The 22,415-nt window shown below is 39.4% G+C and overlaps 1 protein-coding gene across 2 annotated transcripts; it reads left to right on the top strand.

Moving 5' to 3' along the window:
• The first annotated feature begins 2,996 nt into the window (after positions 1-2,996).
• Positions 2,997-10,194, top strand: cmtr2 (cap methyltransferase 2). Of its 2 annotated transcripts, none has more exons than XM_026377491.1 (3): positions 2,997-3,032; positions 5,430-6,694; positions 7,979-10,194. In XM_026377491.1, the coding sequence occupies exons 2-3, from the start codon at positions 5,444-5,446 to the stop codon at positions 9,035-9,037; spliced, it is 2,310 nt and encodes a 769-aa protein (XP_026233276.1). In that variant the 5' UTR covers positions 2,997-3,032; positions 5,430-5,443; the 3' UTR covers positions 9,038-10,194. The 2 variants fall into 2 exon arrangements, with proteins under 2 accessions (XP_026233276.1, XP_026233277.1); XM_026377492.1 differs by having other exon boundaries at positions 3,014-3,032; positions 5,435-6,694.
• Positions 10,195-22,415: the final 12,221 nt, after the last annotated feature.

The following is a 22,415-nucleotide window of genomic DNA, read 5'->3' as shown; positions in this document are numbered from 1 at the left end:
TCCAGTCCTCATTATCACACTGTCCCCTGTAGCCACTTTGTAATTGAAAGATTACTTGTAAAGTAGGCTTCTTGGAGTGCTAATTAATGAAATGACAATTTGCACTGACGTCCCTTTAAACGTTTAATTGCTCCTGATAAGAGCGTCAGCAAAAGGTCTGAATGAAAACGGATGTCTGAATGTGATTTCTGTTACTGTGTGTTTGGAATAGGAAAAACATTTAAATTGCAGATAACCAGCACTTTTACTACTGACTGTGTCTTTCTCCATGCCAATATGAAAAAGGATGTGTCTGTATCACTGCTGTGACTGTGAGTAACCTCTGTGCAAATATAAATGTGCTGTATGACCTTGATTTTTATGCATCAAGGTTAAGACCAGCAGGTCTAATGAAATCATGGAAATTACATCCATCCATTACAATGCTGCTGCTCATGCTGGAAGTGGAGACAGTGGATCTTTGACCTCTCACATGAACTCTGAAGGATAATTGCTGCAGTGTACTCAGGTGAAGGAGAGGCCACATTTTCTGAATATGAGTGCAGCAGATCAGGATAATGTTGTGAGCTGAGGAGTCACAGCCCAGACTTCTCCTATCACCACTGGGACCTTTATAATCATCACTTTGCACATTCAAGACCTTTGACTCCGGCTTTTCATATTCCTTCTTCTGGATGCTGCTGTCCCTTGGACCTGCTACATCTGTCACTACGGCAGCCTTCTGTTCCTTAACTATGATGTGTGTTTGGTTAACCAGTATCTTCCTATGCTCTCCCCTTCCTATTGATGTCCTGAACAGTACTTAAAGGAACAACTAAACCTTTGAATTTTTGTCAATTTTGAAAGCACCTTTCCAGTCACGTCAAGTCTTTGCATGTGCACCACTACTGGTGGAATCCTGAAGCAACTGATTTTTATTCTGAAGTAAATGTTAAACCAAATGTATTTCTCTTAATTACAGATACCAGTTGAAACTGAGATGTGTGTCCTGTGCCTCTGCTGAGTGTGTAGAAGTTCAAAACACACACAGCGTGTTACAAAGTCTGTGGATATTTACTCCTGAACTAAGACAGTACATCACAAGCAGCAGCAGCAGTATCAGAGGTAGATTTTTGTACAAACCCAATTTAAGTGAATTAGTCTGAAGGAAAAGTCTGTGTTGAAATTTAGCCTGATGGTTTCTCTGATAGTTTTTGAGTTTGGTGGATCGTATCTCATGGCTGAGTCACACAGTTGGTTTGTAAGTGGAGACCAGATGGAGCTGAATGTTGGAGGGGACTCGACAGTAGCTGCCCTTTAGGAATAATAAACCTCACATAGTACTGGTATATCTGTCTCTCTTTTCCATTTGCAAAGCACATTTCATTTTTTACCACAGTCACATATGACCTTTAAAACCCCACTCTCTTTAATATCAATTGTGATAAATATGCTGCTGTATTTGATGCTTTAAATGTCCTAAACACACTACAACTTTTTGGGGCCCTTAATGGTTTCTTTTTTAAATCTTTAAAGACTCACTTCACCAATTTACAGTTATAGATTTACCAGAAATAATCTCAGGGAACCTACTATACTGATATGATAAAAGCAGTTATCATAATATATCATGGACAAAACATTATTGAATATTCCTACAGTGGGTTAATCATGCCATTGGGTTCTCAGCATTTTTAGTAAATTTTGTAAACAATAGACAAGAATAAAGAATAAATAAATATAAAACCTCACAACACAAAACCTCAATAATAGTCCACACACTATTTTTTGTTTTCATACTACTACTTCATATTTATCATGTGCATTTTTAAAATATGTGTCTTCTCCTGTCTGCCTGTTAAGTACTGCAGGAACATTAAGACATAAATAAAAAGACAACTAAGTTGTCTTTTGTATTAATAATACAATAGGTGTCAGTGGTATAGCAGTAAATCAGATGACAAAATGTTTACATGTACCATTTTTGGAAATCCTAATTGCACCTGGAAATCCCAAAGGTCTATTATTTATGAATGAGCCTCCCTCTGCGAGTGTCCTCTTTTTACTTATTCACACATTTCTCATTAAAATCTCAACTGTCTCTCCTCCATTACCAGTACATAAAACTCATTCATACAAACATGGCATTAAAATCACAATATTTCCAATCCCAGTTTCACCATGAGCTCATACTCTAGAGAGCTCTAATAATTACGTAACACGACGACACAGATCAGTTCACCATGAATAATCTGGCTGGAAAGATGCACACACAAGTAAATCCAGTAGAATCTAATAGGGGATCATAGAGTTTATTCCACAGGCAGGGATTTAAATTCAGCTGAATTCACCCACAAACCAAAAATTAGAACATGGCCTTTCAAAACAGTATATTGTCTTTTTCTTATTTTGGTATATCATTATATTTCTATGGAGCATTAAACCACATATAATAAAATATAAAACAAATATGTCCACATGTTTAAATATGTAGCCTATATACATTAAATAAGGGATTAAAAACAGCTACATGACTAATGCTAAATTTATCCACTTAAGTTTCACTGGATATGAAAACTACAGATCCAACCTGAGTCAGCTGCTTCACAGTAATAGTTGATGTACACAAACTCACCACTTAAGAAAAAGTGCAAGCACTAAAAAAAGTAAGTGCCACTTTAAATGTGTTACTCAAGTAAGTAAATAACTACTCAGTACATGTTTTACAATGGTCTTAAATGACAGAAGTATAAGCATTAGTGAAACAAGGTATTTTAACAGTATTACATTACGACAAAAGATTGATGAATCGATGTAAATGTGCAACTAGAAAATGTGAAGTTATATGCATGTAGGATAAATCCTCAAGCTCGATTGTTCATTATTTAGGTCATGGAAACGTTTCCTTCCCCCCCTGCACAATAATCTCTTCAGCTATTTTAATCACGCACTGCTCCTTTAAAAGAGGCCCGTCCGCCCCGACAGGCGCATGCGCAGTGCCGTTCCGAGTCACATGACTCGTGGTTCCGTTTCCTGACAGCAGCTGCAGTCTGGTGAGTTCATGGTCGCTGTTTTCAGGGTGTTTGTGTCTCTCTGTGGACTCTATGGAGAGCTCCACAGACTGCACACTGGGCCACAGCACTTATCTGAACGCTTTTAATCGACACTGTACGTCAGCAAGTTCAGTCAGTGCTGGTTTCAGGAGGCTCAGCTCGGCCCTGAGCTCCACGCTGTGGGCAGCGTCCCATTCAGCTCAAACAGAGGAGAAAGTTTGCTGTTGTTGTCTATAAACATGTGTCCTACAGGAGTTTTTCTGATGTTCCTATAGCATAAACATGCAGCTGCACTAAGGCTGTTTGCCCTAACACAGCCGCAAACTTGTTTTCTTGAAAGACTTTATGATGGTTCAGATATTGTGAGCAACACGTGGTTTTGTTTACATTCCAACATGAAATAGAAGATTTAACAGGAGTTTCCCCTCAGTGCACATGTTCAACAGGCTCTGAGTAAAGCAGATCAGTTTGTAATGTTGCCAGAAGTCTGAATTAGTCCATTGCTCTTTAAGCAACAGATAATCAATAAGATTAGCATTAGCCTATGATCAAATCTGTCTAAATGAATGATGACTTTAATATTTATTTAAAATCCTCAAACGTCATTTGAGCAGGATAAACATTCAACAACTACAGCTGCAAAACAGTGATTATTAACCCATAAAATGTAAGGAAAAAAAGGGTTAAATCACCATTACAGATCTCAAAAGCTCGATTTATCATGATCTAATTGTCTGATGTTAGAGAATCACTGCAAATCCTCAGTTTTACAAAGCTCTGTATTTTTATTTAGGAAATTCACTGAAAGATTTAAGTAGTTTCAAATAATTCTTCATTACTTGCCACTAAATTTAAGAACTGTGAGTGGAAATCTGTTGCCTGTGATTCACTTCCCTTCTCTGAAGTTTCATACGGAGCAGCAGTGATTTGTGAGGAATAATTGATGAATGCTGTCACTTGTTATGTACAGTGTATTGCCTTTCATCATTAGTCAAGAAATGACCTAGAAATTTGTTCTTCTGCTCAGTGTCATTATGTAAATCATGTTCACATGAGCAGAGGAGCAGCTCTGGGGTTAATGTGGTTAATAAGCTTCTTTGTTAAGTATTTTATGTCATGATTTAGAACTTTGTCAATAATTATTGTTCATTTAATATTTGTTAATTAATCCTAATTGCTGTAGTTCAGAGTGCTGATAAGCAGGCTGAACAAATGTGAACAGGAAAAACAGTTTGACACCAGTGTGCACAGTATATGAATAATATTATCTGTAGGAATTGTAAATCATAAATCACAGCTTTTATCTCAAAGGGCTTCACAACCTGTACAACATATGACACCCTCTGCCCCCAACCCTCATACTGAATAAGTCCAGCATGAACAGACATGTCATAGAAATAGATTTACATTATGGGGAGCTGTTAAATTGGTCTCCTGTTTTAAAAATCTGAGAGAAGAGAAAACAACAACACCTTATTTTTTAATCATCAGTGACATTTATAACAACAAATGCAGGAAAATGGCCTCTAACATCTTGAGGGACTTTAGTTTGCCCCCCTCCCCCCAGGCACAAGTCTGTGCAGCAGTACCATCAGGCTAAAGAACAGCTCCTTCATGAAGCTGCGAGAGGCAATTTCTGCATCTTACTGAAAAACTGCTGCTGTTATTGCTGTTATCTCGTAGCAGCTGGTGCAATTTAAGACTGATAATACAGCAATCCCACTGTAGTTCTGCTACTCCATCTGTGCAACTGCTGTTCACACTTCTCTCCTTACATATTATTTACTCTTTCAGTTTTTTAATGTGTGTTATCGTGTTTTGTTTTTTTTTTCTTGTGCTTTGTTATTTCTACAACCTGAACCGTGAACTCAGTTTTGCCTTTCATGTATAACACGTTCTGGAATTACAATATATTCTTAAACTGTTAGTTTTACTATAGAAAAGCTCAGACTCTAACATATTTATTGTTTGACTGATTTCTACTACAGTGAAATTATATACCTGACCTTAAAAAAGGTTTTAAAAAACAGTTAGAGAAAGTCATAATCCAATGATTACTCGTACTGTACATGCATGGTAGTGATGTGGATAAATCTCTTGTTAGTCTCAGTGAGTATTGTCCCCGCCTGCTGAGGTAATCACCAATATTTACAGTCTGCCCCGTTTTCTGAGGGCATCACATCACAGTGAGTTGACATAAGTAATTCAACAGGATTCATGTATGTAGAATCAAATGAAGAGTTGCAGAGCTGCAGTATAAATCACTATGTACAGATTATTTTCCTTAAAGATTTAATTAACTTCTGCCATGAACTACAAGCAGGTCACAGAAACACTGAACAGTCTGGTGGATTACATGAAAACTTAAGGTGTGTTTAACTTGTTGTGTTCTCCCAGATCAGGTGTGGAGGATGAACTCAGGCAATGGGACCAGGAGGAAAGTTGGCAAGCTGCAGCATTTCAACAGCATGGTTTCATCTGACCCTGAAACACTGACTGAGGTTCAAAGTCTCTTTAGTAAATTTAGAACTTATGTGAAACCGTCCAGCGGGGAGTGGTGTATCCCCGACCCGAATGTTGCTCTCAGGCACCCAGCGGAGCAGCACTGTCGGCTGCAGGACCTGAAAGTGTCTCTGAACGCTGTGAAGAACCAGCTCAGTGACAAGAACGTCCAGGTCTGGCATCAGCACACCAACTCCACCAACCGAGCCGGGAAGGTGATCTCTGCCGTGCGGTCTGCTGCCAATGCGGAGATCTGCACCCAGGCCTGGTGCAAGTTCTACGAGATCCTGGGAAGCTTTAATCTTCTTCCAGAGGAGGCTCTTCAAAACGGAGAGCTGAACACGGTCCACCTGTGTGAAGCTCCAGGGGCTTTCATAACTGCTTTGAACCACTTCCTCAAAACAAGCGAGTCCACACGCTACTGTGACTGGAGTTGGGCCGCCAGCACTCTCAACCCGTACCATGAGGCTAATGGGGGGGGCACGACAATTGCAGATGATCGTTTAATTGCGAACACTCTGCCGTGGTGGTTCTTCGGCTCAGATAACACAGGAAACCTCATGATCCAGAACCACCTGCTGGAGCTGCAGACTTTTGTCTCCAACATGCGTAGAGTCGATATGGTGACGGCAGATGGTAGTTTCGACTGTCAGGAGAACCCGGATGAGCAGGAGGCGCTGGTGGCATCACTGCATTACTGTGAGGTCACAGCTGCGCTGCTGCTCCTGAGCCCTGGTGGCTCTTTTGTGCTGAAAATGTTCACACTCTATGAACACTCCTCCATCTGCTTGCTCTACCTGCTGAACTGCTGTTTTCACTCCGTCAGTGTCTTCAAACCTGCCACCAGCAAGGCGGGCAACTCGGAGGTTTATGTCGTGAGTCTGAACTATGAGAGGAAGGAAGCTGTGAGGCCTCTTCTTTCAAAACTGATTCGTAATTATGGGCCACAAATGGCTGACAGAGAGGCACTTTTCCCAAATGCACTTATCCCAGAGTCGTTTCTGAACCAGCATGAAGAAGTGTGCGTCTACTTTCACAAGCTGCAGGTGGAGACGATCACAGAAAACCTGCGACTGTTTGAAGGAATGAACACAGAGCAGAGGCAGCGGCTCGACCACATCAGGGACTGTGTCGCTCATGAATACCTGCAGCGCTTCCAGGTAGGTAGATATTACTGAGCTCCAGAGAAACTGTGTACAGGCATTCGTGGTCATCTAAGAGTAAGTCGTGATGATTTGATGCCACCACTTTGCACCAATAGTGGCCCCAAACTTTCATATGTGTTAATATTAAAATGTACACTTCAGTATCTGACACATTTAAGTTACAGCTCATCTTATTTAATCTGCATCTTAATACGTGTCAGGATGTTCAACTTCAAAAATATTAAGTGTATAAACTTATTCATATCCAAGATAACTTCTGGAACTACACCCACTTCACTTGTCCAGTGGTTCCCTCACAAAAGTCTTTGACAGCCACTCTGTAGCCTGCAGGGAGCACTTTAACAACTTAATCACAGATTTAATGTTCATTAATGACAGCTGAAACGACCTGCCAGTGGCGACGTTTATCAATTTAAACAGTGAATGCAGTGGTTAACACTGGCTAAAAATAACAAGCTGCCAACAGAATGTTTTGTGCACTCATGACATCTGCTAATGACAGAGTTTATTAAATTTTCCAACCTCTTCAACCAAATTATTGAGAGATATGCTGCAGCACTAGCCACTAGAACATTAATTGTTCCTCCTGGCCACATGTTTAAGTGTCCTTGGACAAATCACAAAAACCCTGTATCTTAACTAAGGTTAATCATGTTAGCTACAGCAAACTAACCTAAGGGGGGGGGGGAAAGCAGAAGACAAATCTCAAATGAATTAAAAACAAACTGCTAAATATTTGTGTCCAGTCAGAGTAATGTCAATTAAAAACCAAACAAAGGACAAACAAAGGCACATATAGGGAGGTGGGTTGTTTTCATAAGTGTAAAATTTTATTAAACGGTTCCAACTCTAGCATTAGTCACCCTTTGCTGTCACACTGCCTCCAGCTTGTTTTAAGGCCATGCCGTTTTTTTGCTTTGTTCTTTTAGCCCCTTAATCTCAGCACTTGATGGAAAACTGATTAAAAGAAATATGGCCCATAATTAATACGTTATAATTACCCACTGCCTAATTTATTACAGAACAGAGACATTCATGTAGTTGATTAGCTCAGACTGTTCTCATTTGATAATGTCTAGTCTGAGGTGGACTAGAAAGTGTGAACTTAAGAACTAAGAACTCAATTAGTTTTTCCCAACAAAACTTTATCTTCAGCATTTTTAAAGGAGTTATATATTCTGTATTTTGTGTAATTAAAAAAACTCCAGAATACAATACAGCATTGGTGTTTTAGATTTCATTGTAGCTGAGCTTTCAGAAACTTGTTTTTGTGTGTAGGTGATCTTCCTTCCACGGAGCCGATGGATTTCACGTAACATGGTGATTCCCGCCTGCTGCAGCGTGTCGGCAGGTCGACCTCTGGGACAGAAGAAACAAGTGGGCTCCTTTAATGAGCGGAAGGAGCTGCAGACCCTGAGCTGGAGGGAGCGAATTGAGAGGGGTTGTTATGCCTCCTGGATACAGAGACACTGCCTTGAATCCGGCGGGGCAGGCTGTGTTCTGGAAGGACCCCTGTCTGAGTGTCACGTGGATTCATGGTACATTATCGTCGGGGCTGCACTGCCTGCACTCAGAAACTCTCCATTTTGTGACGGAGGACTGTTAAACCACTTGAATGAAGCTCTGACTGACACAGTAGTAGACTGGACTCGGGCAACTCCCTGTGTCTCGTGCCAAGTGGTTTCCACAGTCTCCATCTTGAAAGATGTTGCAGATATTTGCGTTGTCAAAGCCGACAGTAACGGGAACAAAAAAAAGAAGAGACAATGTCTAGTGTTTGGCAGCCACTCAGTGTGGGGTGCCTGTGAGAGCCAAATGGAAGATTTAGTCTTAACATTCTCTGCAGTACCTCCATTTCCTCAAACAGGTTGCATCACTCTGCACGACGGGCAGCCTCAGTACCAGCAGCAGCTTTTAGGTTTTGTTGTGTTTTCCCTGCAGACACTGAACTCTGGGGATGCCCTGCTGCTGCCTGTGTTTTCTGCCCTCACCCGGGTAACAGCAGCTGTTGTGCTTTGCCTGCATGTGTGTTTTCGCTTTGTCTCGTTCAGGTGTCCACCTCCTTCAGGCGTGGGCGGGGCGCTGCTTGTGTGTGTCGGCTTCTGCCCTGAAGCTGCTGCTCCAATACTCCCTTTTCTCAGTGAGGTCCAGAAGTGCATGAGTCAGTTATTAAGAGGAGAGGGCGACTCGGGTAAAAGTCAGTCCTTTTGTTGTGACAGACAGGTGCTGCAGTTTGTCCCCATGGAGAAACTGCTCACTGGAGGATTGACTGAGTTCCTATGTACCATGAACTCAGAAATCATCCGACAGAAGCTGCATCTGCTTATGCAATCATAGTGCATGCAGTTTAGTGAGCTGTGACTCTGGGATACATGTCGTCGTTGCAGGAGCTGTCTGATTATATGATAGCGTTTCCTCGGCTTCTTGTTGAAACAGCGGGCTGCTTTAATCTACTCAAGGGCACGTGCCTTCAACGGTTAGTCACTAAATCGTATAAGAATTAAAGCAGTACTTCTTGCACTCCTATAACACTGTAGGACTCAGAAAGGACAAGACGAATTAATATATCTGCAGCACAACTAGCCATGTTGTCTTTTTTTTTTTTTTTTTATTCCACAATTTATTCTTTTCTTTGCATGGCAAACATTACCCAGAATGCACCATACATTTAATTACACTTTTTACACATTACAAATTTTAAGTGGAACACCCCCTAAAGTCAGATGCCCCACATGGAAAACTGGAGAGACCTCAGCAACCCTGACCTCAAAATTCAAAGTTAATGCTCATCAACAGTGTGAAAACTGCAGCTGTATACTGTTTATTTCTCTCATTAAAGCAGTAGTACACACAGTACATCTGTATGCACAAAATAGCATGAAATGCATTGTTATGAACTGGTTGTTTTGGTAATCTGGTTTAACTTTAACGTTGTCAATCTAGTAGTCTCATACCGCAAGCCTGCAGTGAAGATGAATAACTGACTGATCGTTAATGCAGGTGTTCTACCTGTAATGTAAAATAAGTTGATCCATCACTTCAGGTCGTACCTTCATTTAAGTTTAAATCATCTTATCCTGCGGGCGAGACCAGCACTGTTTGACGACACAGTGCATGAAAATGGTAATTACTTCAGTATTGGATAAGTAAAACGTATCCGTGACTAAATTCACTGTGGATTATAATGAGGATGAATAAACAACATACAGCCCTTAGCACCAAAGATCACAGAGAGTTGTGTTGCAGAGAGTCTGGAGTTCACCCTGAAGTGCCTGTTGTCTTCAACAACACATGATTTCATCTCAGGATCTTGGGGATCTTCTTATCTTTTACCCATCATATGGTTTCTAGATAATGCACAGTTTAGCAATAAAATTTAAATGTATAAAAACATCCTTTCTTTATACAAAAGGACATTCTGTGTGCACTAAAGTGTTTTATGTGTTTAATACAACAACTAGAAAACTTTGTAAAAGTAGACACATTATCGTCAATAAAATCATGATGTTTTTGTTGTTGTTCTTTTTTTATCAGTATTATGTGTCTGAGTTTATTTTCTTACAGAAACAATAAAATCTTTCATAACTAACTGTGAAAATTAGGTTATTTGTAGATTGGTTGAAGCCTTGTGTCCCCCAGTTAGCAAGTGCTAAAATATTGTTTGAAATCACAAAGGAAATATAAAAATAATATTAAATATCTTTCAAACAAACATGCTGGAGTCAAATTTAGAACTGATAAGAAAAAAATGTTCCTTTGAGTTTCTGGTTGAATTGAGTTTGACTGCATGTTGTCATATTGTATTTATGTTCCTCAAAATACTAAATATCTTCAGAAACTGTTTCAGAACCAGCACTAAAAGTTGGCAGCCTCGATGGCCGTTCTGCAAACAGATGAAAGCTGGAGTGACAATTTTGCTATTTTTAGATCCTTAGCAGATGCACGTCTCATGCAGGTGCAACAGAGAAGATGTTGATTGATCCAGTGCTACTTTCAAGCAATTTCAAGATTCTTACTACTGGTGAACAAAAAAATACTTTTATCCCAAAAGAAAAGGCTGAGGCTGAGCTTTACTAGCATAAATGAGCAGTGGCAGTGAGTATATAATATACACAATGAAGCCTCTGCACAACACAACACTTGTATCAAAACAGATGAATTACACAGGATGGATGTGAGGTGCAGAAAGATGATTTGATCATGAAGATCAAATCATCATACTTTATTAATCCCAACAGGAAATTTCAGTATTATAAAATAATAAAAAATACACATGTAAACACATCTACACAGAAACATATTGCACTTTTAACTGGCACACCTTATATGTGCAAATCTACAGACAAACAGAAGAACTATTCTGCATGCTGTGTAATTATATGACTTAAAGATGAATGTGCAAATGTAAGAAATACATTAAATATAATAAAGTCTGTAAACTGGTAAAGGTCAAGTTTAAACCTTTGGCAGATCTCAGAAACAAAACCAGCTGTTTTTATTGGATTTATTTAAACTGACAGGTGTTTAATCCATAATGATGCATCATTATTTATATTTTAGTTATTTTTATTATTTTTATTTTAAAAATATTTTTATTTTTTTATTAAAAATCTCCCAAACGTAAGTACCAAATACAGACAGAATGTGAGTGTGAGAGTAGAAGGTACAATATGTCCAGTACAAACTGTAGTGGAGGAAAAGAATAAAATAGAAATCCAGAAAAATACATGTAGGTCATTATTGTACTACAGTACAGTACTTGAGTAAATGGATGGCACCTTACTGCTCTGCAATAACGGGGAAACAGTGGGATAATAAAATGAAAATGGGGGATAATAATGTGGAAACCAAGCACATTGTTGCCAAAAGAGCTGCTGTAATAACCTAGAAATGTGGTAGTTTCTGTGTAACAACCATAACACAGCTGTAAAATGTAAAACATGTAGTGGCACATTTCGTTAATGTCAGATAAGTGTTGTAGCTGTCATAATAACCCTCATATCTTCTAATGATTCATTCTTCTCAGCCACGCTTCCACCACCATCACATCTTGGTAACACAGGTATTGGCGAATAATAAGTTATTAAAGCTATGATCACAGCGCCCGCAGGCAGAGATGATGCTTTTGTTTCAATCTACCAGTGTCTGACAATAAAGAGATGAAGCTGGAGTTTGTGGAGGAAGCATCCACGCTGCTGCAGCCCTTTACCTCCAGAAACTCCTAATGAGAAACTGGTGAGATGTTAGATGAGGTGGAGGAGGATTCTGTCTGCAGTAGGTCACAACACTGTGTGTGTGTTACCAAAGGAAAAGCAATCACAACAAGGACGTCACTGCACTGTGGAGACAAATTCCCTGTATGTGAAAATAAACCTTTTCTGAATCAGATAACTGCACAGTGTGCACTTCTATTTTATCATTTACAAGTTTATACACATGCATTTTAATACTTTTGTATTTCCTGTCAAACACTGAAACATTCCTAAACATGTTGTTCCCTGTGTTTTGGTCCAGTTCTTATATCAGTCAATATTTCAGCTCAGCCACTAAGAATCATTATACAACACAAAAGCTAACAAAGTTACTTGTCAGTTTATTATCTGCAGAGTTTCTGTCTTCTATTGTGGATTAGAGTAAAAATTAAATCAGAGAGCAAATCAGCAAGTTATACTCCACTGATCTCTCACTCCCTGTTATTATTATTTTTTACTGGAGAAACTAGAAATAAATGCTGTGTGCAGTGAATCTGTTTTATCCACCAGCACAACAACAAAGTGGTGGGAGCTGGTAAAAATGGAAGCTGTGATTGAGTCAAGTGATTGGGTATAGGGGTGTAATCCTTCCTCGGTGCAATATTGTTCTGTCACCACCCTGACCTTTCCAAATGCACACACACACACACACACACACACACACACACACACACACACACACACACACACACATACATAAACATTGTGTGTGTCCCTGCAGCTGATGCTGACTACAGTCCAATCTGGGTGAACTTGTGAACTTCACTATGTCCGAATTTATTCAAGATGGAATAAAACTGTTTTTGAACTGATGTAGTGTCAAATATAAAAAATAAATGTTCCATAGAAAAGTTGCTGTACTACAAAACTACTAAAGTACTTTTCATGTACCGCTCTATACGGTGCATACAAGTATTACATATGCTATTATATATAATTATTTACAGTGTACTTCCACTATATTAGAGAACAATATTACTAACTATATTACTAAATTAGAGAACAATTTATAAACACTTGATTTTTTCATAAATCATCTTCAAAGCAACAATCACACTTTAGACTAGGACTCTGGCCATTTCCTTATTTCAGTGTTTTTAGTTTCAAGGAACTGCTGTGACAGGTGGACATAATCCTGCATTAAACATAATCCTGCAATAAAACATTCCCCAAACCACTACACCTCCTCCTTCACCTTTCACTGACTTCTTTAAACACTTGGGGTTTAATCTTTCCCTAGTTTGACGACAGACATAATGCTTCCTATCAAACCCAAATAAATTTAACTTGCTTTCATGACTAAAGTGAACTTTGGACCGATTCTCCTCTGTCCACACAACCTGCTCCTCAGCAAAGGTCAGTCCAGCCTTTTGATTCTATCTGCAAATCAGAGGTTTGCTCACTGCAGAGTGGGCTTTCAGTCCAAATGCTCCTAAATGTCGAGACACTGTATGACGAGACAGATCCTCACCCTGCTCAGCACTGAACTGGTGAGCAATTCCAGCTGCAGTGTTGAACTAATCGTCCATTTACATTCTCCGTATCATCCTGTCCTCTCTTGCATTTGTCTTTCATGGACGACCAGCCTTCTCGGGAGACGTTGTAAAGATGCCATATTCTAGAAATCACAGATTTGGAACAACCAACTTCTCTTGCTATTGCTGATAGAAAATAGCAAGAGATCCCTTTGGCCTTCATCTGGACGAACTGCTGCCGAAGAGTTTCAGTCGCTTTAGAACAACACACAAAGTCTGGCTACCAATTAAATAGGGGATGTCAGATAATTAAGGAAATTAGCACCAGGTGCTTAATTAACACCAATTACTGGGAGGTATCTGAAAGTGTTAAGTCTAATTTTAATCAGTGTTCTTTTTTCAAATATCTTATTTTCTTACTGTGCTTCAAAATATATTAAATAGATATGAAATACCACTGAAAATTGCTTAAAATACTGAATGTTTACTCATGTATAGATCATTTTAAATAGGACTAAGCAATGACCTTAACAATTTTGATCTCCCGTGCATATATACAGTATATTACTATATACACTATAGATTATATGCTGTATTTTATGGTACTGTTGTATTACTTCTTCAGGTTATTTTCATAATGATATTATCATTATTATTATCATTATCCTTATATGTTGAGTAAAGACAGGCAGTAGCAGGACTTTGGTTATATAAATGTGTTTGTTGTCACGTCACTGTTGAATGGAGACTTTCCACTGATAGATCAGGTGAAGTGAAACGCTCATCAAGCAACAAAAACAAGCAAGAAAGGAAAGAGTTGTGTTCCCCACAGAGCCCGATGTGTTCATCAGAGGAATTCATCTCAGTCAGTCAACTGTCTCTCTCTGATCGTGTTTTAAGAGAAGCTGTCTCACTTGTTAGACTCGCTTTGTGACTGTACTCACTAATCTGCAATAAATTGGGTTGCAGTGAAAAAAAACATAACAAAAGCACCAGTAAAGGAGTAAAGGTTTTAATTTATAATTTCTATAGTCATATAGTAAACTATATAAGTTTCATACTCATCATTTGACCCCTCAGAATCATTAAGAAAGGCTGCGATAACTAACAGTCTCCCAGTATTTTTGTGTGTGGGGAGTTTTATTTTGCCCTTTTATTCATTAGAACAGCTTAAAGCAGCACAAATGTCTGTCTGTTCTTCAAGTGGACGTCACAGAACACATCCCAGATATTCTACCCACAGTGACTGTATTATCATTTTAGCATTGTCACTGTGAGCTTAGTGAGAATTTAGCTCAAAGCATAAAAAGCAACTTTCAGACAGTTTAAAAAGACATTTCCCCGCAGATTTGTTTTATATTTAATGTTATTTGTTTCATTTATTATATAATGATGAATCATACCCAGAGACATTTCAGTAGACACATGTTTGTGATGGTCATATCTTTCTGGGGTTTTCATAGAATCACAACAGAAAGTTAAAATACACGTCAAGCTTTAAAGGGCTGAATGATTTTGAAATAGTGGATTGTGAATCTTCATACAGGATGAATGTTGAGGATGACAGTTTTGTTTCAGCTCCAATGAGATGAGGAACAGAGTAGAAATAAACACGCCACTAAGCAATCACAGAGAACATCTGCTCTCTGTCACGGCGACACTGCAGCGATGCAAACGAGCCGCTCCCCTCTCTTCTCACGCAGCTGTTGTCTGACAACAAACCGTCATATCCCCCCCATAGACGAAAGATGGATCATCTGAAAACAGAGAGAAGAGAGATCAATCTGTGGATTAGAAAAAGAGATATGAGCCATGTCACATCTGGCTCGCTAGACAACAGCAATACTTTTACTATATAAACAGGAATATGAAAAAAAGTGATATAAAAAGCACATTTTAATTGTGTTAACAGCCCCGGAGAGCGGTTTGTGAAGTTACCGTCATAGCTGAAAGCTTTGGAAATGAGCTGCCCAAAACAAAGCCATCAGAGCACTGACTAACTTTCCTTCAGATTCAGTGGAAACATTTGAGGAGATATCTACTAATAACTGTGAAGATGTAAGGGTTAACTTCAGATAAGTCACTCTGTGGGATAAAACCATTCCTGAATATGAACTGATAGTGTTTGAAGTGATAAATATAAACCGTCCATTGAAATATTAATCCCAGATACTTTATGAAAAGGGAATAAATGGCTCTGAGAGGAAGGAATTAATTAATCCAACCTGCAGCTTAGGGAAAAAATAAAAACTCACTGGAGGAGAAAAGATGGATTTAGGGTTTGATGTTTTAAATTCATAAACAACAACAGTCGTTAACCTTCGACAGGCCTGAATTGGAGTATCAATCACCTTTGAGATACTGCAGCGTACTGTAGTTCCTGTTCTCGTGGCTGCTTTTATGGATTGAGGATGTAAATCACGTTGGGTAGTCTCAGTTATATTGCCAAAGCACAATAGTCTTTGGGTTTGTCTCTTTAAAATGCTAATCAGTTTAACTCTTTCACAGAAGAGCCAGCAGGAAATAAATCCACGAACTGGGACTTGCAGCCTCAGTCATACATGTGCACGATAACAGTATCTGAAATGTGATTCTTAATCCATATAACGTCTGAAAATACACAAAAACTGATGAGCATGAATAACCCTGATCTTTCCAAATTGCGTTGAAGTTATTTCCTCCCTGACAGGGAGGTAAAATACGCTCTGGAGGTAAAATCTAAGAAATGTCAGGATTTAATGTTTAATTACTGTTTAAATTGTAGCACATAAATTGCTAAATATCTGAACTTATACTTGGTTATATGTGTGTATTATGCTGTATTCTTTTATCTTGTGTTTCTGTGTGCTTTGTGTGTTTGACAGAGAGACTCACAGCCTCAGTGTTACCATACAGGAACCATCCAATATGAAACTGTGACCCACCAGATTCAGTGACTTACTGAGATTCAGCTTAACTACAAATGATTTCTATTGATATCTGTTCCCAAACAAATGTTGCTAGCTGTAATTTTAATGTGGTTGTTTAAAAAACAGAAAACTGTGAGATGTTGATCTGTGGCTAAAACCCGCCTGGCCTCTATTTGGAGCCAGCAGCCTGCACTTTGAGCACATTGTGCCATTTTCTGTCCAAAATAAAAGCACGCTGGAGCCAAAGCTTTGGCTTTAGCAGCTGCCAAAACAGTGACTGTGTGAAGCTGCTGAGTGTTTGTTGGATTGCAGTTTTCCCCACTGTTTGGCAGCCAGATTAGGCCCCATATGGCCCGCGTTGGTTTTAGTTTAATTTGATTAATTTGTTTCAAGGCGTGTAATCCCTTTCCCTGAGTGTTATTTCTCCTCCGCATTATGTTTTTGAACAATCATAATCAATGAGTAGTAGATTAGTTCTTTGTCGATGTTTACTATACATCACTGTCTCTCTCTCTCTTTCCCTGTTTGTCTCATTGGCTCTCGCTTTTTGCTTGAAGGCACATCAATAGACCTCTGTTCACTCGCTGAATTGAATTGACTCAGTAAAAGGAATTGACTGCGCAGAGTTGGGAGTAGAGTAGCACAAATCAGACCACAGGGATACACACACACACTTACATTACGCGTCTATGTGAGGGTGTGCTTGCTCTGGTATACTGCATTTTATACAGTGTGTGCACGTGGGAGTGCTTGTTGTGCATCACTGCGTTTGTTTGTGGAGTCCTGTCAACAGACAGTTCATCACACCACACTGAGCTTCAGACCTTAAACATGTTTTCCCTCCATGTTTGTCTGCACACGCTCATATTACTTCTACCTATGAATGGCACATTCACATTTGAAGTAATCCAGTGTCAGAGCTGGTTACAAATGTCAGTGAAGTGGGGTGTTCGGGGGTTGATATCACATTTAGTAAAAATGTGTATGTCACTCTCTGTTTTTTATCTCTTTGTGCCATAAAAGACTGAACCAACACCTGTAAATGTCCGATTCCTGTATTCTTGTAATAAAACCAAAGCATTTAAATGAATATTTAGACTGAGAGTTACAGTTTGTATGGCTCCTGTTTTCTGCTTGTGCCTGGACGCCTCCTAATCTACAACGTCATCATGTTTAAGTCCTCCTCGGTCAGTATAGGTTCAACTCCACACTGAAGCTGCATCCTGTTCATCTAGCAGCAAGACAACGACTCCAAACATTCTTAAGTTAAGTTTACCATGCAAATTAATTCTTTGTTCAAATATGCTTAAAATGAATTGTTCTTTTTTGGTTTGTGGTTTACATTTTGTTCTACAGTAGCTTTGGTGTCATTTTCTTTTCCAAAGAAGAATAACAATTCAAGAATGACTCCGTCTCACTTATTCCTCCTAGTGAATTTTAGGAGAAGTGTATCAGACGAAGTAAAACATTAAAATGAAACTGAAGAATCGCGAAAATCACAACTTTGTCATCCGAGCAGCAGAAAGGCAGTAAAATATTCCTCTGGGTACTGTACTAATGCTATTGGAGAACAGGTCAATATAGAGAGGGTCTCTTTCTTCTATGTATTCTTTACTTGGACTTGTAAAATCATGGATTTGTCATGTTGATGCATTTCTTCTTCCATGTGTTGACCTTTAAGTCTGCCCCTTACACCTCTGCTTCCTGCCTGCTGCTCATGGATTGATCTTCAAGTCAGGTTTATCTATCATTTTCTTCTCAGTGTAGATGAAATATTTGCCCCACAGCCTCACAACTGGGCACACTATTGCATCACAAGGACAAATACTCACTTCTTGCCTCAAGTGACACTCGTACCAGTGGTGGGGCTGTTTTTGCAGGTGATAACAACTCTCTCTGGAGGTGTAGTAGCTTAATTATTCCCAGGGGAACACATCATACTGTCTTGATGTGGGGAGATGCTTTTCTCCTCCTAAAACACAGTTTCATCACATGAAACTGGCCGTCGAGCTTAACGCCTGCCTCATCTGTGAAATGCCATATGGGGATGTTTGTGCCGCATTGTGTGATTTCAGCTCCTATCTCAGCAGGAGCCCACAACGAGCTGCTGTTACTGTGTGTGATATTTATTGCATGTAATGGCATGCTGTAAAGTACGATGCAGGCTTTTTTTCTCGTAGTAAGGTGTTTATCTGTTCCACTGTTCTGCAGAGAAATAATAATAATCGCAACAATATCTACCAAACACTGTAGACAGAAAATTGCGTTCTGCTTTATCTGTTTTCACTATGAGGTTTCCAATCTTTGGCGACTCCAGCAGTTTCTACCTCTGATGATCACACTGTAGTTACTCTGTCCACATTGAGCGGCTGATAAAAATGGCTGATTACTGCGATGAGGCACCTTGTCACTCTAATTCACACTAATCGTACACTCCCACTCTGACTGCTGCTCAACCGTATTAACGCCGCAGCAAATGTCTCTGGCAGTCTGGGGCCTAATTCGATTTCCCTGCACATCTCCACACAAATAAGCCCACACTGATATTTATCCCTAACAACAATACACACATTTGGTATTTATTGTTCCTTTGAGCATGTAATTATGCAGTTTTAGATAGTGCAGTCTCAGTGGCATCACATCAGTGAGGAGAACTTGGTGTCGCATATTTTTTCAGTAACGTCTGATTGGGTGCATGATGAGAAACTACAGCAGTAAGACTAAAGTTCATTGGAGGTTTTGTCACCAGTATTGTAAATACTATCACTATTTTCACTGGGCAGTCATCTGCTTATCATTCCTGCTTATTACCCTCTTAATTTGTCAGCACAGTTGGAGGTTTGTTAAGGTTTTATTGACTAAATGACTGTCACATTTATATGTGTTGTTGTTGTCTTTGGCGAAAAGAGCAGCTGTAACATTTCAAATCACATCCCCCCTGTCTCTAATAAAGTTCTTTAAATCCACAGAGACCTCGTTGCACAGCCTCCAGACCATTAAGAAGAGTGGCTGTCTATTGAATTGCGTGTCCTTTAATGTGTCCCGATGATGTATGTAGTGAACACCAGGTGTGGGCATGTTGCACGTCACAGTTATTACTCTACATGCTAAATGCCTGCAGTTATCTGTAGTGTATGAAAGACTAAACCAACACGGATGGTTCCCACCTCATAAAATGCTTCTCAGTCAAGTGTATCTGGGTCAGTAACATTCTGTGTTGATGTGAAACCGACACATAACCGTGTTGTGTTTCATGAAAAACAGCATCACTGTCATAGCTGATGCCTTTTTATAACATTTAACAGCTCAGGCTGCACTGCATCATCCCTGTCGCTTCACCGAATCACATTTGTGTTCATGTTGTGAACTATGTTGCTCTCTACAGGTGCAGAGAACAGGACTGTCACAATAAACGATGTTTGCTGTATCATTATTGTGGCTAATTTATGATAACAATATGTCCCAATATCTAGAGAATTTTTGAAATAAAAAATCCATCAGTAAAATCCATCTTTAACTTTTCATCTGCTTTCTGTCAAACCTGCCATTGTCTTTAGTTTCTCAGCTCCTTCATCTCTAAACTCATCAGCCAAATCCAGCAGTCAGCTGGACAGCTCACTTCAACTTTAACTGCGCCTGTTTATCCCATTCAGCTACATTACTGACCACCTTATTCTGCATTTATTCTGCCTCGGTCGTCTGCCAACTGAAATCTTGTCAGTACTGTATTTCCAAAATATACTTGTGCCAGCTCTGCGTAGCTGTGCAGCCAACGGGCGACGGTCGGGAAGCTCAACATCTTTGCTTTACATAGGGGTCATATGCAACCACCGATTACATAAACCACATTTGCACACATCCACAGCAGCCAGTAAACCAAACAACATCTGCAGGTTTGCAAACAGGGTCAACAGCTGAGGTCAAAGTTCACTGAAGCTCAGCACAGAGGCATGCCAGTGAATATTTTACATATACAGGACACATGAATAACAAGTCTTTAATTTCCCCCCTCGTCCCTCACCCCCTCTGACCTCTCTTTACTATAAACTCTTGTTTTTGAGTCCCTGTCTGTAGTCTTCATGTCAGTTCAGTTTATATGCCAGGTGGGTCATCTCACTGCTTTGTGTGTCTGAGGCTGATCAGACTTCAGACTGAGACAAAGAGAGATTCAAACAGGTCACCACACGCACTCAAACATCGGTGAAGGGCTCTTATTCGTCTTTGAATATGTCTTTAGTATTTAACTACTCAAAACTAAATATGTCCCACTTCACCATGACGTTGTTCTCATTGTTTGTGTGCTGGAAGTTATTCGGCTGCGTATCACACTTCTAATTAGACTGGGTTCAGGGTTCAAAATATCTGACCCCACAGATTGTGCTATCGTTTACATGTCTGTGAGTTTTGAGGCGAGCTCAGAGAAACTTTCCTCACAGTGTCAAATTCTGACCAGAAAGCATCAAAACACAGTGAAGTTAAAGAAAAGCTAAACACATTTTTGAGCAGAGAGAAACTTTAATGTTTGAGAGATTTGTTTTATAAGACTTAATATCTGATTTGTAAGAATGATTTCTATATTGGACTTGGCATCATCACCTTCACTGATTCTTTCTGACTGTAGCCGTAGACAGACTTTTTCTCACTGTGCAGAAACAGCGATGAGGAGGAAGCTACGTTTAGCTGAAGATGGCAGTTGTGCAGCTTCATTTGGTGTTTATAGAACACTAATGTTAAATTTAATATGTTATGGCCACCTCAAACACAGCATACAAACCTCACATAGCATGACACAACACTGACAAGTAAAACAAAACCACTGGCAATGTTTTTCCTTAGTTCTTGAAAGGTTAAAATTGGTTTTGGCTCCTGGAGAAAAGTTCGTTCCTTTGGATTAATGTCAGCGTCGGTAAGAAAAGGAAACAGAGGCTCATCCTCTGAGGTTGCATCACAATGTGACAAAACTACTTAAGGTTTTAGATACAGTGGAAACACAAGGACTCATATTATATTTATCACATATATTACATTGTCTTAAAATTCACACAGAGCTTCTGAGTTTTGTAAAACCATAACTTTAGTCTCCTCATACAGTTCTGAGACAGCAGCCGACACTCGAGGCAACAACCGCCTACTTCAGACGCCATTAACCTACTGTTTCAGCTTCCATATGTGTTTTTATTTAAATGAGAAACGATGGTCTGTCCCGCACCCTGAGGTTATCATTTTACTATGTTTCAGTATGAACCAATAACTTTTTATTTTGTTCAACACTATTAGGATTTGTGCATTTGACCCTTTATAATTTAGGGGCAACAATAAAGATGCTGCACTTCAAATAATTAAATCAAAGTGCACTGAAAAGCCTCTTACCCTTGGCCACCCTGCACTGTTCTCATTAACCTTTTGCTTTGTATTAATTCTCAACGTTAAGCCATTTTATCTACATGTTATATAGTGTGTTTAATACAGCAATAACAAGGCTGCATGGTCATCCATAATCTGCCACATATCAAATGTGCAAAGACTGGCCTGCAAAGCCAACACTGGTACTTTCCTATTGTGTGCATAGCATGTCTGCACTGTGTAAGTACATGAGTATGCATGTGCATGCTCGTATCCACATGACACTTGAAAGGTGATCAAAGGTCCATTAGCACCTTTCTCTCTTATCCATCATTGTCTTTTACATCCCACCCTCCAACATTTTCAACACAGAGCACTCAGAGCTTTTCAGAGAAGTGCTATAAATTGTATAATTATTACATTTTAAGGTTTATAGTGGAAGTTACCATGCTATGTCCCCTCTCTGTATTTCATGCATAAACATATAGTAGTTGCAAATATGCACTTGTCCTACATAAAAGAACACACTTATAACTCTGTCTGTCTTTGTTGTCTTTCATTTCTATCAGCAGCACACAGCTCTGCAGAGAGGAGATAAAGTGTCTTCTTCTTCTTCTTCTTATGCATCCTCTCCATCTGAACCCCATCCCCCCATCACAGCACCCGTCTTTCAGACCAGCCAAACCAGTGAGGGAGATGCACGAAAGTAAGCGGGGAAAAATGAGATAAAGATTGG

This window comes from Anabas testudineus, chromosome 3 (assembly GCF_900324465.2).
Source record: "Anabas testudineus chromosome 3, fAnaTes1.2, whole genome shotgun sequence".
NCBI lineage: Eukaryota > Metazoa > Chordata > Actinopteri > Anabantiformes > Anabantidae > Anabas > Anabas testudineus.
Note: the sequence above shows the minus strand (reverse complement) of the source record. Positions and strands in the feature narration are given on the sequence as shown.

What these genes read in the sequence shown, in the direction of transcription:
- cmtr2 (XM_026377491.1), top strand. Translation starts at nt 5,444, where the DNA reads ATGAACTCAGGCAATGGGACCAGGAGGAAAGTTGGCAAGCTGCAGCAT. An exon ending in AATACCTGCAGCGCTTCCAG is followed by an intron (nt 6,695 to 7,978) that starts GTAGGTAGATAT and finishes TTTTGTGTGTAG; the next exon opens with GTGATCTTCCTTCCACGGAG.